This window comes from Oncorhynchus mykiss, chromosome 6 (assembly GCF_057628025.1).
Source record: "Oncorhynchus mykiss isolate SJ-2025 chromosome 6, ASM5762802v1, whole genome shotgun sequence".
NCBI lineage: Eukaryota > Metazoa > Chordata > Actinopteri > Salmoniformes > Salmonidae > Oncorhynchus > Oncorhynchus mykiss.
This window is the reverse complement of record NC_143027.1, coordinates 67,682,501-67,698,814: the sequence shown is the minus strand read 5'-3', so window position 1 is coordinate 67,698,814 and position 16,314 is coordinate 67,682,501. Positions and strand designations below refer to the sequence as shown.

General features: G+C 45.4%; 1 protein-coding gene across 2 annotated transcripts in view; it reads right to left on the bottom strand.

The window, feature by feature from the left end:
* LOC110526410 (unconventional myosin-Ie) overlaps positions 1 to 16,314 on the bottom strand; it is a 55,264-nt gene that overhangs the window by 5,017 nt on the left and 33,933 nt on the right. The window contains exons 8-28 of one of the 2 annotated variants that reach the window (XM_090238668.1): positions 16,222 to 16,314; positions 15,841 to 15,973; positions 14,337 to 14,533; positions 14,169 to 14,249; positions 13,324 to 13,410; positions 13,113 to 13,199; positions 12,041 to 12,208; positions 11,349 to 11,434; positions 9,824 to 9,905; positions 9,311 to 9,417; positions 8,493 to 8,591; positions 7,477 to 7,621; positions 5,125 to 5,239; positions 4,779 to 4,948; positions 4,537 to 4,682; positions 2,884 to 3,030; positions 2,503 to 2,660; positions 2,298 to 2,387; positions 1,990 to 2,203; positions 1,609 to 1,644; positions 102 to 271 (exon numbers count right to left, since the gene is read on the bottom strand). The exon at positions 16,222 to 16,314 is cut by the window's right edge and continues 42 nt beyond it. In XM_090238668.1, the coding sequence (XP_090094794.1) occupies positions 102 to 271; positions 1,609 to 1,644; positions 1,990 to 2,203; positions 2,298 to 2,387; positions 2,503 to 2,660; positions 2,884 to 3,030; positions 4,537 to 4,682; positions 4,779 to 4,948; positions 5,125 to 5,239; positions 7,477 to 7,621; positions 8,493 to 8,591; positions 9,311 to 9,417; positions 9,824 to 9,905; positions 11,349 to 11,434; positions 12,041 to 12,208; positions 13,113 to 13,199; positions 13,324 to 13,410; positions 14,169 to 14,249; positions 14,337 to 14,533; positions 15,841 to 15,973; positions 16,222 to 16,314 (2,611 nt within the window). The remainder of the gene's footprint in view (positions 1 to 101; positions 272 to 1,608; positions 1,645 to 1,989; positions 2,204 to 2,297; positions 2,388 to 2,502; positions 2,661 to 2,883; positions 3,031 to 4,536; positions 4,683 to 4,778; positions 4,949 to 5,124; positions 5,240 to 7,476; positions 7,622 to 8,492; positions 8,592 to 9,310; positions 9,418 to 9,823; positions 9,906 to 11,348; positions 11,435 to 12,040; positions 12,209 to 13,112; positions 13,200 to 13,323; positions 13,411 to 14,168; positions 14,250 to 14,336; positions 14,534 to 15,840; positions 15,974 to 16,221) is intronic. The other variant, XM_090238669.1, reaches the window with a different exon arrangement.

Sequence of the window (16,314 nt, the reverse complement as noted above, 5' to 3'; positions counted from 1 at the left end):
TGAAAGAGTTAAAGTGCAAATGTTTTATGCACCCCGCACCAACCAAAATTCAATCATTTTCTCTTTGTGCGATAATGTGATTTCTGCCTCCTGTGTATTACCTTCCTTGAGGATGTCGATGACGTCGTCTGCATTGAAGCTGAGCTCATCTGTGTCCTGAGCATCATAGGCATAAAGGGCTTTGCACTGGGGCACCTGGGGCTTGGGTTTGGGGGCAGGTTTGGGTCGCCCCCCCCCTGGGGGTGGTCTACTGACCGACTGTCTTTGGACACTGAGGAATAAAGAGAAAGACAACAGGAGCGAGCCTTAGTTATCAAAGAAAGTCTCCTATCCTTCATTAGTGTGACACTATTCTACTGGCTGACTAGAACACTACAGTCAGTCATTAGGAAAGCTGGTGATTGTGTGGCTTTGGCAAAGGATGTGAAGTTATCGATATTGGAATGAAAGGACATACCATGTGAGTTTGTGTGGTAGTTATTATTGGATTGGTTTTTGCTTACTCCATTGTTTCTTTCAAAGACACCTGACTAAATAGAATTTGATATGCACAGTTCCACCACAAGATGGCGAGCCATTCCATAGATTTGTCTCGGTACAACTATGTACAACACTATTGGTGCCTTTCCGTTTAGGATTTACCCCAGTGTTTTACCCAGAAGGCTCAGACTTTTCTGTTTCCATTTACGTGGGCTGGCACCTGTGTCTCACTGGGCCATGACTCCGGCAGACCTGCTCTGCATGGGAGCCAAGGCAAGGCCCTGGGTACTTTTCAGCTGGTACCTACAGTACATAACAATGGCTAACAGTGAACTTTAACACCTTCTCGTAAAGCAACAGTTTTGAAAGATGCAGAGATGGTTGATTATGCGCACCACAAGTCTTTAGAGTCATACTAAAGACTAGTCATTGTGGAAACACAATAACACTAGAGCTCACGTTAGCATAAAACACTGGTAACCCCCATGGTGTGGGGGTAAGTCTCATTGGAAATCACCACATGGTATTATGGAGTGGAAAGTTGTTTGTAAATACAGTGAATTAACTTAAGAAGGCTAGAGATGAAAAAACACACAACCCCTTCATGAAGTGAACCAATAAGCAAACTATCACACCAAAGGAATCACCAATAAAAAAATAATATCTTGCTTCCCCAAGATATGTATCCAGGATATCTCAACCATTGAGACGTACCCAATGGAGGTTTTCCATGTTAACTGACACCAAACCCAATTTGGGGAGAAAAAAGTAAGCCCAGTAATTTGCAAGCAGTGGGATTTAGCGATATAATATGACAGTAGATTCCATATCAGGAATCCATATCATGCCTTTGAAGGTATAATTCTGGAGCAAAATAACTCTTCAACAACAGAATGATTGACAGCATGTTACTGGGCTCAGACTTTTTCCAGTAGTTTCATCCAATCAGATGATAGGGTTTGCCTTCTTCTGATTCAACATCAGCTGTTAGAGAGATGTCTACAAGCAAGAAGGTGAGCATCTAGCTACAGGAGAGCCAGGGAGAGATATACACATCATGCCAGTGAGCTGCGCCTGGCTTGGCTAAGGCCTGAACCATCACCCAACACACCGCAAACACTGACTCACATTCCTCCAATCGAAGCTGTCCGGGCGCCTCCATTACTATAAAGGAATACATCAACCAAGTTACAGCAGGACAGTGTGTGTGTGTGTGTGTGTGTGTGTGTGTGTGTGTGTGTGTGTGTGTGTGTGTGTGTGTGTGTGTGTGTGTGTGTGTGTGTGTGTGTGTGTGTGTGTGTGTGTGTGTGTGTGTGTGTGTGTTTTCACACACTGAAACAACACTGCACCATACTGACACAAACACACACCATGTTACACACCATACTCATCCTCAGTATTTACATGTTTATGTAAGAGCAAACATATCTGTATAGTAAGTCATTATAGTTAGCAGTCCTTGGGGCTGTGTATTGGGAGGTAATCAGGGCTGTTGGTGCCAGTACTCACCCTGCCGCCCCCTGGTCAGGGACCTTCAGACAGTCCAGGTTTGGCTGGTTGGGCTTAGGATGGTTGCTGCCTCTCTCCTTCATAATGACGTTGTTAGGCAGGAAGGGGCGGGACCCATTGCCTGTTGAAGGAGGCCTCTGATTGGAATGCTGTGAGGCGTTCCTCTGATTGGCTATGTGGTTGGTGTTTTTCGGACCACCATTCTGATGGGAAACTGTGACAAAGAGGAAGATGGTTGTCATCAAGTGTTGCTAACTGCTTTATTATGTACAGGGGTGAGGGCCTACATCAGCTAATGATTATTCTACCTGGAGGCCCAGGGGGAGCCCGTGTGGGAGTGTTCAGATGGGTTCTGGACACGCTGGAGCGACTCTGAGTGAAGCTCTTCTTGGTGGGACCTACAAAGGGGACTCTAAGTCAGTAAACAGCATGTTTCAGACAACACTAAGAAAACACCATGTCGATTGAATCCTGATATGGAGGGATGGTACACACTACTCCTGTAATACTCACGTGTGTTCTTGGGCAGACCGGCTCCAATGCTGACCTGCAGCGTCTTACTGGAGGGCTTTGTGACAGCCACGTCCCCCTGGCCCTGGACAAACATCACCTGTCTGGAGCCGCCTCCACTCAGGAAACCCCAGTTCTCCTTCTTCAGCTTCAGCTCCAGTCTGAGAGACAGAGCAGAGAGATCTCCCTTACAACCACTGACTCAAACCATCCACTGGAAACTGCCAGAGAAATGTCATCCGTTATCTCAGTACCAAATCAAAAGCAGTATTTCCAGAACAACCCCAGAGTATTGTAAATAATGTTGACCAAAGCTTTGTCTACTTCCACCACCCATATATCACACTGTCTGTTTAAAGGCATGTTTGTGTTTATAGCACGTACGTGGTGCCAAACTTGAGCGGCAGCTTTCTCTGGGTCCTCTCCTCGAACCTGCGGGCCAGCAGGCTGATGAACTCGGTCTTAAAGGTGCACTCCAGCAGGCTGTCATACTCCTGCTCATGCAGGATCAGCAGGTCATCCTGCATTGTGCTGAGGAACAGGGACAGACCAATCAGTTGGGACTGGGAAGCAACTTTGTGACATGCACTGTAATGTGACAGATATTAATAAAGTTTGATTTGAAGTTTGAACTGATATGTTGGAGGAGAGTGATTGTGAATTCGACATTCGATTCTATTGTCACAAAACATAGTACATCTGCATGTAAACGCCAAACGCTCCAGATGAATTATTTTATTTTACCAGGCAGGTCAATTAAGAACAAATTCCCTCCTGAATGACGGCCATTTGTTTTGTTGAAGTCACCAGTAAAGACAAATAATACTGACAGCATCAGCCCAGAGGTCAGGTCAGGTCAATTATTACGACCCACATTACTTCATGACCCACTAAGCTTGATATTTGCATATAACCAGCGAGAGGCAACGCAGCAGGTAAATAAGGAGAAAGGGAAACCTGTTCCTGCAACTCACACAGCTGATGCACTGTTTCCCCCAATGAACTAAAGTCTTCTCCAATGAGCTTTTTACAATGCCTGCTTTCCCTCCCAGTACCACCTGGTTCATATTACCCACAACCCCCCACTCAATCACACAGACTCAAAAGCCACGTCTGTGCCTCTACAAAGTCTTCTACAATGTCATGTGCAACATTCAAACAGATAAGTACTGAACAACAAGCTATATGATAATACAAGTCCTACAGTTACACTCATAATCCAGTTGAGTGTTAAAACACGGCTTTGACCAGTCAAGTTTTTTCTTTCTTTTTTCCTCACTGGTTACATGCAAATGTAAAGCTAAGTGGGTCACAGAGTAATGTGGGTCGTAATAATTGACCTGACCTCTGGGCTGATGCTGTCGGTATTATTTGTCTTTACTGGTGACTTCAACAAAACAAAATGGCCGTCATTGTAAATAGGAATTTCTTCTTAATTGACCTGCCTGGTAAAATAAAGGCAGAATAAAATAATTACTCTGAAGCGTACTATGTAGTTGTGTTGAGAATGTGTATTCAAATAGCCTTTACACACCCACACACACAGGAGCTGACATATACAAGAGGTTTGAATCTCTTCCATGTTTGTAATACCCCATGTGTGACATTTTAAGGAACATGGGGACTTGAGTGATCGTACATCCAGACTTCGTAGCTTTTACATTTCTGCAGATAGCTGTAGCTTAACATGGTGGGTTTCTGTGAGCTGACAGAACAATCTCATGTGTAATGGGGGGCTGATTCCTGAGCTGTTTATCAAGTTTCTTATTGAGACCCAGTGAGTAGTATCTTTTCGGTCTACAACCGTTTGAATGAAATCACTGACAAGAACAATAGTCTCTATGTACAGTACATTGTGCATCTATTTGTGACCGCTGGTGAAAAGTGTTGCACTTTAACTAGCTGGCTTTGCGAGGCCTTGAGTCTGCTGGTCCTGTGTGTTCTTACTGCCTAAGGGGAATAAACACTAAACAGTCAGTATGGGGCTAGGCAGACCCTGCCAGCATCTCCTGGCACCTAGGACCTGGGTCATAATACCTGAGAGACACAGCCAGAATCTTCTCCACATCAATCCGCCTCTTCAGTACCTCGGTCACCTGACCTTTCTCAGGGCCCTGCTTCACCTTTTCTCTCCCAATCAGGTACATACACTTCGGGGTCAGGATCAAGTCTCTCTTAATGCCCTGGAAACACATATGGACAGAGAGGAGACAAATGGTCATTGGACTAACAATATCAGAAACAAACAAACAGAGAATTCTGCTGCTCAAGACACCCACTTTGAAGCGACGGTCGTATTTTGTGACTTTGTCAGCGAAGTCAATCTTTTCCCTCTTGGCCAGGAACTGTCGTAGCTCAGGCCTGTCATCCATACCCAGGTAGTCCCCTACAAAGTTCCTGTTGAGGCTGTGTCTCCTCCGATCCTTCCTGTTCACCAGCAGGTCAGAGGCTGGGGATGGACACACAGGGACAGGCAGTCAGACAAGGATGCATACATACAGTTTCAATTCAGTTCATTTTCAGAAGCATTAGACCAGAACCTTGATACTATTTGACATCTAAGTTTGAATATTAGTCATGACGATTAGGCTATTTAGTTTTTTTCAAAACATGATTGTCACTCACCTTCCTCTCTCATCTGAACGTACTTCTTGCGGGCCACATACTTGCGCCAGGCTTTCTGGATGGCCCTGGCATGGCTGTCAAACTTACGTTCCCTTGTCTCCTCCAACAGGAAGAGCTGTAGAGAGAGGCACAGATATGAAAACATTTAAACCTGAACAACCTGTGACAGCAAAACATACTGGGCATACCTCAGTGTAGACACACCCAAATGCAATGACAGGGATGACTGTACAGACATACTGTTAATGCCTGAAGAAATCTGAATACACAAACACAATTCCAAGTTGTCAGGTTTTTTCAGATTCCAATGAGTATATAATAACATAACACTATAATGTTCTCTCCAAAGCGAAAGGTGGACTGTTTGGAGCCTGAAAGGAGCCATGCCTAATATGCTATTTTCTCCAATGTCCAGGCTCATGCGTACAGATAGTAACAGTACTATGGGTGGGTGGGCCATCAAGTCCTAAGCCCACCCTGGCTCAGCTACCTCCCTCTCATTTCCTGATGGCCCCCCAGACACCCAGCATCAAATCTCCCCACCCCTGTCCCAGACTAAATATCATGCCCACTCACACATGCCCAATGCAGCCCTGGCACTGCCACACCCCTGCCACAGGCCACACAGGCTCGGTCATGTCCTATCACTTTACATCAAATGACCCTTTAGTTACTAAACACATTCAAACTAGATCTGAATGTCAAATCAAATCCAAGTTTATTGGTCACATGCACACGCTCCTCAACGCTCATCAACAATTTGGTAAATAACAATAACGATCAAAATGTTAAGTTTAAGATTTTAAAAAAAAATAAAAACAAGTATGAGTAGTAAGTTCACAATAGAACAAAAAGTATGATTGATTTAACGAAATTAATGTTTATACATGTTAAAATAAAATAGGGAAAAAAACAATAGTGAGGATAAGAATGACTATGAAAGGAAGGAGATGACTGTTAAAGAGACTGTGGAGCCAGTGTTTAATCTGGGCTGGGAGTGTGTTTAAGTCACCCAGACCTTTAACTCTGAGCAGCATCTGACAGTGTCACACCTCTGGCAGACAGTGTCTCACAGGGCTAACCATTAGCACCTTGTGAGACAGTCTACTCTGAAGAGAGAGTGATTCTACTCTTGGCCTGGACTCAAACTATGTCATCTAATAGCATGAAGAGAAAAAAATGCTTTAGCCATGTACTAATGACTTTGTGTCAGCGTCTTATCAGAGGGAGGTTTGTTTTGAGAAGCCTGGCAGCTGGGTAATCGCAGAGTCCGCCCTGCGTGATATTTGTGTTTCATAAGCACACCTCAGTCGCATGGACTCAGGAGGGCAATGTGGGAGAAGGGGGGATGGGAACTTGGCAGTCTGCTGCTGGAATCACACAAGGCCTGATTCAGGACTATGTAATGTATCTTCATGTATGTGTGTACAGATGTCAATAAGTGATCTCACAGGCTAGCCACAAGTACTGCTTTCATTGGAGCAGTGGGAAAAAATGCTGTTACATTGGAAAAAACACCCTCCAATGTCCCACCACCTCCTTGACCACAGCCTCGCACTGGAGTATGAGTTCCAGTGTAGTGTTGACTCAACAGCTCTGACATGGGCACCAGAGCTGGATCTAACCCCCCTCTTCCTGCTCCCCAATCACAGATATACTGACATGTTCCTGAATACTAAAGCCTTTTATGGTGTTCAGTCTAAAAACTCTTTAGTCTTGGATTTCTCTCCCTGACAACAGAATTATTGCATGCCAACGCACATGTCAACAACACCATGGCAGCCTGTAGCCTATGAGAGATCTAATTCTACGCCTGTTCTAACCTGTTAGAAGAACGTTAGGTAGGTGGCATTTTCATTGGACGAAGGCAGGTTGGTGGTACAGGGGCGGTCAGAGAGGTGTGGTCTAAATGTATGTAGACAGGTCAGAGAGGGGTGGTCTAAATGTATGTAGACAGGTCAGAGAGGTGTGGTCTAAATGTATGTAGACAGGTCAGAGAGGTGTGGTCTAAATGTATGTAGACAGGTCAGAGAGGGGTGGTCTAAATGTATGTAGACAGGTCAGAGAGGGGTGGTCTAAATGTATGTAGACAGGTCAGAGAGGTGTGGTCTAAATGTATGTAGACAGGTCAGAGAGGGGTGGTCTAAATGTATGTAGACAGGTCAGAGAGGGGTGGTCTAAATGTATGTAGACAGGTCAGAGAGGTGTGGTCTAAATGTATGTAGACAGGTCAGAGAGGGGTGGTCTAAATGTATGTAGACAGGTCAGAGAGGGGTGGTCTAAATGTATGTAGACAGGTCAGAGAGGTGTGGTCTAAATGTATGTAGACAGGTCAGAGAGGGGTGGTCTTACCGACTCAGGTGCTTTGATGAAGACCTTTGTGCGTCCAAGCTGGAACTGGTCCTGGTCCATGTTGACTGCACGTAGGAGATGAAGAACACCCTGCTTCTCATCTCCACGCCATGTAGGCCACGACTCCTTAGTCAGGATGGCATACCTGAGGAACATAATGAGGGAGAGAGAGAGATAATTAGATGAAGACAAAGAGGAGAGAGGGAGATTGATAGATAAATCCACAACCAAACCCTTGTTTTGAATTTTGGACATGTTATTGCAGCATTTGCGAGGGATTCAGCGTATGAGCAATGTAAGGCCTATGCCAGGTGTACAGGAGCAGTATACTATTGCTATCTCTGTCCTATATGATGCAATGGAGATGAAAGAGGTCTGGGGCGCATTAAAAAATACATTCACCACAAGTCTAACAATACAATAACCAAACTCTAAACTCAGCCGTGCTTTTTCACAATGACTCTTATACAGTATGTGTATGATACAGTAAAGCCTACAACAGAAGCCCTGAGCTCTCCCTGTGTTCTATAGCAGTGGTTCTCATCAGGAGGCTCAGCACACAGCCTGTTCCTTCGAGCTTGCCAACACGAACATTAGCAAAGTGAGCACTTCCTGATTGCCTGCAAATGCCGACCCTGTGTCCTTTTCCTGAGAGAGATGAGAGAGAGACCGCCCTACCCTATGCTGCCGAATGGGATAGGAGCATACAAAACCAACCGCTGTCATTCTGGAAGGGCAGGGCAGATTGTGTCACACGAAAGTGACTCATACATATATATATTCTTAATTCCATTCCTTTACTTGTGTGTATTGGCTATATGTTGTGACATTGTTAGATATTACTTGTTCAATATTGCTGCACTGTCAGAACTAGAAGCACAACCATTTCGCTACACTCGCAATAACATCTGCTAAACACGTGTATGTGACCAATACAATTTGATTTGATATTCACTGAAAGTGTAGAATTCATTCATTCCTTTATGCCACTCTTCCCCCAGAAGGAAGGGCCTTACCTGTTGAGGAACTTCCTGAAGACTCTGCGGTAGGCATAGCCAGCACGCCTCACCCTGATGTTCTCCTTCAGGCCCAGGTACTCCACTTGGTGCTTTACCCTGAGGAAGAAGAGAGAGGGGAATACAGGGTCAGTCTGGCTGGGATGTATGAAGAAGGTTGGTCAGATGCCTCAACCAACCCTTCACCACAAAGATATAGCAGTGAAGACGTTTATCTGTCAGCATCTACCTTCCTCCATTTCTAAGATAAATCTATATAGATCAATTGTATTTTATAATGAACCTTATGGTGGGGCTATAAAATAATTAATATTTTCCAACACTAAGGATACTGTAAGGTACTAAATAATCTCTTTATGCACCCAGGCTTCCTGTGAAAACAGCAGTTCCGGTGCTAATTAGGCAGTCCGACCTGAGCCTGAGCCTGAGCCTGAGCCTGAGCCTGAGCCTGAGACCAGCTCACTGCTGCTCACAACAGGAAGGCCATTAGGCCCAAACACAGCACCCTGCAACAGTAAATCTCGTACCCAGCCAGGGAGGAAAGAGCGGGAAGGAAAAACAGAGGGAGTTAGAGTAAGAGTGTCTCAGAGACTTCCTCCATCACCCAGTCTTAAAAAGGCCAGAATAGGGAAATACAGTATGATTCAACAAGCAGACCTAACAACATTGAGTTGAGTAATGGGATATCCTGCTCAATATCAATTGACAATCTCCAGAACAAACTGTAAATGATGTAATAAAAAACGCTTTAGTTTGACACACATTTCAAAGACTGTGTGTTTTGCAGTTCCCTGACATTTCAGTGTTCAGACCCTCACCGGCTCTCCTCCCAGTCCTTGGGCTTCTTGGTCTCATTGGGTTTGATGCAGCGGATGTAGTGAGGGGTGCACTTCATCAGCGTCTGGACCAGGTCATTCGCTTGTTTCTGAACGGAGAAGGAGGAGGAAGAAGAGGAGGAGGGAGAGGATGAAGAATAGTTTGTGTTTAAAATATATCAACTGTATCTACATGTTGTTGATGAATCACTGTTTGTACTCCAAGCTGTAGTGTTCAGGGACACAGCACAGACGCGACTGATTACAAGATGGTATCTTTGTGCTTGAAAGATACTGATGCGTGTCAGAGAGAGAACCTGAACCCTGATTAAAACTGTCATCTCTAGAACACAGCGACGACACTAAAACAACACTGGAGTGAATGAGCTTTTCATCCCCAGGCTCTGGATTTGCACATGACAGAGTGATAAGGTCAGGTAGGGGCGTGGCCCACAGATACACCCATGTCACTGATGTACGGTGTACAAACACACGTCTCACAGCTGCTCAACACACCTTGATTTTACTGCCCGCTGTCGTCGGCCGGCCTTTCTTTTCGGCGTTGAGGTTATCTGGAAACAGGGCCCTGATGAAAGCTCTGTAGAGGAGAACCAGGGTGTAATAAGGACTGATAGACAACATTGGCAACGTATATAGAAGACCAGGCTAAGACTGTTCTCCACTTTAGTTTTCTTAGAAGCAGCAAACTCAGGTCTGTGGAATCTCTGCGCTGGCTGCCAGTGGCTCAGCTCACATTGTTGTTTAGCTTCGGGGAACTGAGCTGAAGTTTGAATAACTGTGGTTTTTAGCTGCTCTCCTGCCAAACTGTGACTTTTACTTCCTCAAAAATGTGCATTTTTATTACACTGTGAATGGAAAGTTATACCAGCAAATATGGTATTTTCTTTATACTCATTCCTTTTAATCATGCTACAGTCAGAATGTCCTCACTCACAACATGCTCTCTAAACCCATGATGGATGTGTGCTGGTCAGAATGTAGCACATAGTTGCCAGCATTCCAGAACCTCAAGAACAGTTCTGATCTCAACCTTTCTGTTTATCACTTGAAGTGCTCAAAGTGCTCATTTTGCAGTCCTCAAATAAACCTGTTGTAAATAACAACAGGGTTCAAGTTGAAGAAATCTACTGCTTAAGGAATTACTTATTTGATGTTGACAAACATACTAGTCAAGTAAAAACAAATACAGGGACAGTCAGGACACAGAATGTGCAAACGTTTCACACGAGGGCTACCATCTTTCCCTGCAGGAGTATTTGTCTGGTCTTTTTAATCAAGGCCATGGGGACATAAGGGAGGATCAGTGGGCTTTGTGTGTGCAGATGGACCAGCAGCATGCTAACAATGTCCAGCTGACTATAATGATATTTTCTTTCTTCTCTGAGCAGACCTGCTGCGCTAAGGAATGAGGCTCCTTTCCCTCACACATTTGTATCTGTGTGTCTATAAGTGTGTGTGTGTGTGTGTGTGTGTGTGTGTGTGTGTGTGTGTGTGTGTGTGTGTGTGTGTGTGTGTGTGTGTGTGTGTGTGTGTGTGTGTGTGTGTGTGTGTGTGTGTGTGATCACGTGTCTGAATGGGGTTTGGGGGTCTTGGCATGGCCCACCGTGCAGGCCCCCCTGCAGGCTACACACAAAAGGGCTCTAAAGAGAGGCTGTGGAGGCTGTTTGCACAGATGGCCACTGGCGGCACAAAGGAGGCCCAGGAACGCAGAAGACGGGCAGGGGAGTCTACTCCTCAATGCGGCTCCCTAAGGAGACAGTGAGACACTCGCCAGACCTTAGAAGTCCTGAGCAAACCCCCAAGAGAGGGGAGAGCACCTCCAGCCCTGCACACGCCTATTGATCTGCCTTTTCCAGCTGCACTAGTCATCTGCAAGTCTCCTTCAGATGCATCCATTCATATAGATCATAATAGAAGATGTCTCTTTGTGGACCTCTAAACCAAATGCTCGGCCCGGTCTCAGAAAGAACAGCTAGCTGCATATGCTCTCTAATGCTCGCATAAGTGATGAGTGACTTACATTTCGCTGCTTTGCATCAACTCGATGAGGTCACTGAAGAGGACGTCACGGTTCCTCTCACAGAAACCCTCTGCGTCGTAGGACACCTGGAGGAGAGATGTTAGAGGGTTAGTTACGATCACAGCACACAGTTAACCCATCCAGATAGCAGTTAGTACCCTCTGCTCAGTCCAGGTGCCCTATCAAAATTAACTGAGAGAATGTTAAGAGCAACAACAAAGAATTCATTGACAAAAGAGAAACGATTGATGACAGGTTCTCTGCAAGACCACCAATGTTGCATTTTTAAGCTTGCTTCCCAACTCCAGCTTCATATACATAGAGTGTGTATAGATCATCGGTATAGCCACTATAGTCTGGGGTGGTACTGTAAGAATGTTCTAAGCCATGATGACTTAGGACCAGGACCCCTCCAAGCCATTATGACATGGTTAATTAGGACTTGTGGCATGCAGAGTGTACCAGCCTGAGACCCAAACACATCTGAAGCAAACAGCACAGACCATGAGAATGAAAGGGTGAGAGAAATGGAGAAAGAGTGAGAAAAGGACTGGAAAAAGAGAAATAGATGACATGAGAAGAAGAAAGAGCACAACAGTGTGAAAGACAGAATGAGAGAAAGATAGAGACGAGAGATGAGAGGAGAGAGGGATAAGGAGAGGAGAAGAGAGGTATACTGCAGTGTTGCAGACCTTGCCAGCGTAGTGGTGGATGATGAAGCCTTGGTTCCAGCTGTTGAAGTGTTCATGGGAGTTGATGGCCACCCTCAGCTTCTGCAGCATGGTCTGGTCTGCCCCCTCGCCCACCGCGTGCATGGTGGCACACACGTCATCCAGGATACTCATGATGCCAGGGGGGTTCTGGGAGGAGAACCAAAGAGATGAGCACAGAGAATAACCTCAGCCACAACACATCAGATCTAAAACATGAACATATCCCCCATGACCATCTATGATTATAACTGACAATGCTAACTTTCTTCACACACTAGACACTCTTTCTGAATTCCACATAAATACATCAATGTCAATGTCATGGATAGGCTAAAGTGATAAACGTGGGTTACAGTGTTCGTTGTGTACTCCACCAGCTCAAAGCATAACAGCAGAGCCAATTTATAATTAGCTACCGCGTTGCATCCCAGAACATCACACACCCACACACTGAATGATGTCATCACAACACACACACACACAGCTGCTGCCCTATCTGGCTCCACGCTGTGTCCATGGACACGGCGGCCAGTGGCCTTAACTAGGGACAGTAGTTGCAGTGTCTCTGGCTCTTTAGTTGTGGCAAAGTCACAAACAGAGAACACAGGTTTCTGTCACTAGTGTAAATGAAGCTCTGGTGAAGTTGCCAGTCACAGATGTAGCTAACTGGACTTGGTCTAAAACAGAGGAGTCAGAGACTGGACACAGACTCCCTGCTTGGCTGCCTCAGATCACAGCTTGTTTAAGGGTCGCCCTTGTTGTGGATTTCATGGATTAAGCCTCTCAGCGGGACGGATAAATCAAATTAAGAGGCATGTCGGCACGTTTGAGGATGTTAGACTGCCGGTCATGGGAAGAGTGGGGAGGTTTCAGTGGCCCTACTGTAACTCAATTGGCAGAGTGTTTGCTCTTATTTGGAGCATTATGATGGCAGGCATAACAAACTACAGATCTATCTAAAGCAGTCTCACAACTGTTTCCTGTTATCCCATTTATATGTGACTTCAAGGTGTGCATTAAATTAATAGTGGGCACTGGGGACTCTGCTTACCAGTTTGCTCTCAATGAGATCGCAGACAATCTTGTTGTTAAAGTATTCGATAGGAGTCCACCGGATGCCTTCTTGTACATACTCCTCCTAGAGAGAGAGGGGGAAGAAGAGTGATTGGTCTGACGATGAGTCTCTACTTAAACATGAGACCAGTAGCTTCTGCTGGTGAAAAGGTGTGAGAACAATGAGTGAAAAAAGCCCAAAACATTACCTGCTCAGCTTTAAGCGTGAGCTCAATGAAGATCTGCTGCAGTTTCTCATTCACAAAGTTGATGCAGAACTGCTCAAAGCCATTTTTCTACACAGAAAGAGATGGTGTGTTAGTGATAAACCAGAGAGGCTGTGACAGTGAGGTCATCCGTACAGACACAGAGAGCTGGGGAACTCCTCTGGGCTTCCTGAATGGGTCATGTTTATGAGGTGAGGATATCTACCAGTCAGCCTGGCGTGGCTGGAGGAAAACATCTACACAGTACTTTACACCACAATAGACCTGGGACCTGAGACTAATGTTTTATCTAAAGAAACCCAATATATCCCATTTCAGGTCATCTGAGCACTAACACAGGAGGTTTATTTTCTCTGTGCTTTGTTAGTAATAGGCCTGTGTATTAACATAAGGACTGTGGACGGACCCAACCACTGTTTAGATAACAGTTGTATGCTATCTAAACTTACAGCTTTACATTAGCTCATGTTAGGTATCAGAGGACAGGTACATCATGGTTTGAGACTGTCGCCACGCTACGACACTGAAGCTGTCCCGTTTCATTATTTAATCAAGGCCAGTCCTTTTCAGGGGGCATCAGTGAGACCCCCAATAATGCAACCTAAACAAACAGCTAATCAGATTAGAAAGGTCCATTAAAGAATGCTGTCCCAATCAAGAGATGGGACATAATCCAGACAAAATCGGTCTGATCCTCTGTCTTTAAGCTGTGTAACTACCCAAACTTTACTATGATTACTGCGATGTAGTGACCATGTATCACCTTATGCTATGATTTCCAAATGTAAATCACAAAACATAAAAGGGCAAATCTACAGAAAACTTACTTGGAATATTTCAAATCCATAGATATCCAACACGCCAATATTAAACTCTTGATGAACCTTCACGATGGCTTTGTTGATGGACTGAAACAGAAAAAAATGCTTTGTTACATTTGGCCATTTATGAAGGACCGGGTATTATTCTAATGGAGAAGGAGTGTCCATTCATACCTCTACTAGGAAGTCAAAAACACGTGAGTGTAGGGCCTTGGACAGGGCATCCCGTGTGTAACACGCCTGCTCCACATTCAGTGTCACATCGATGGACTCCATAGAACTGCCCCACTTGCTGTCCATCTTCCTGCTGGTCAACTTCTCCTTCAGCCGCTTCTGGTCAATCCCCAGTAGAAAAGCAGGGAAGGCCAGGACTGTAGAGAGAGAGACGAGAGAGAATGAAGAAAGAGACAGACAGATGTGTGGCACACACCCTCCTCATGAAACAAAACACCAGTACATTCTGAATACGTTGGATCCAATAAATAAAGGGTTCAACAACAAAACGGAATGCAATCAAGTCTGGTGATGACTCATTGCTCCCTCTTCCCTGCCATAGCCACAACAACTGGGTTCTCCTAGCAGAGGCCTGAGCATGCGGAGGGCCATTAGGACTCTCCTGAGAGCCCCTCCCTGCCTCATTACACTGAGTCACTTCCCCCAGAAGGAAACTGCTCTCAGTCTCTGGGTCTAACTCTGGGTCTGACGAATAGCCCCCGTTTGGGAAATGAGGGTGTGACTGACTGTACTCCATACCACAGCACAGGCCAAGTCTATCCTCAGGACCATGCTGCATCTCCTACTGTAGCCTGCCAATGCACTCTCCCTCAAAGAGGATATAGATAGTATCAATGATGAGCAGCCAGTTCATCTATACCAAAAATAATGATCCATACCAGTCTGATGGATAGTTAAAAGTTTATATGTACAGTACAAGGGAGTGTTCTTTCTAGTGGATCTGAGGCAGGGATTTGTTTGGCTGAGCGTGAGCAGATGTTTATGCCAACTTGTGTTGGTGTGGTTTTATATGGGGCACCAGGGGTCTTGATATGTGAAACACATTGCAGTCAGACAGGAAGTGATATAGGGGGGAAGAGGAAACGCAGAATCCACACAACGCCGCTTTGTACCCTGGATAACCAGAGGGGCTACATTTCATCATTCAGCCTGGATGGGTGGCTGTGAGGCGGGCAAGGAAGTAGAGGAGGGAGGGAGGGAGGAAGGGGAAGAGAGGGGCGGGGGAAGAGTAGGAGTGGTGCAGGAAGAGGCTGCGTTTCTCAGAGTAATTTTAGTCTGTGATGTAATGTGCCCAGACCCTGAAAATTGTTTTTTATTTTCTCTGGTAATTCAGCGTGGCCTGGAGCTTGGCTGCAGCCCTGCATTAACACAATGAAGCTTCGGGGAGTGAAAACAGTCAGTGCAGTGTGCTGAGAAATGTGCTTCCTAACCTAACCCGTCCCATAAAGGGAAGCCCAGGACACTGGAGAGGAACGCCAGGGGGACATGCCAGTCTGCAGGCTGGAGACACACAGAGACAGTCTAACTGCATTTCAACCTGACCACTTTCTCCCTTCCCACATCCTGTTGACTCCCCTCACAGATGTGAAAGGACTGGATTGGTGCAAGCAACAAACTCTACCTAGCCCTCTACATAAACAAAGTTACAAGGGTTGGTACGTACACTCCTCGCTCTCAACGGCGGCGTAGTTCCCTGCTTCCCTGAAGTTGATGTTCCCAAGGTGCAGGACTCCGGCTACAATCTGCAGCACCAGGCCACGGTCCTCCCCTGAGATGCCAATCACCTCCATGGCATGCTGGTAGAGGACAGAGACAGAACAGGAGACATGAACCCATGGATGAAACGTGTGTTTACTTACTGCTGTGGTACCTAAACCATGTCCTCTAATTACTCCTGTTGTGGTTTCACTGGTAAAACAAAAACAGGTGGAGTACAGGGTATAAAATGAAAACAACAGAGGAGAATGGAAGACAGACTGAGAAGAAGAGAAAGAAAGGCAGAGAGAGAGAGAGAACCATCCCAATGGAAAGAAAGTAAACGTACCATAGTTTCCTGAAAATCGCTTTTGTCGTTGATGTCATCCACTTTGTAGGATCCAGACTGATTGAGGTAATTGTAGTAATCTAGGCTTGTGAT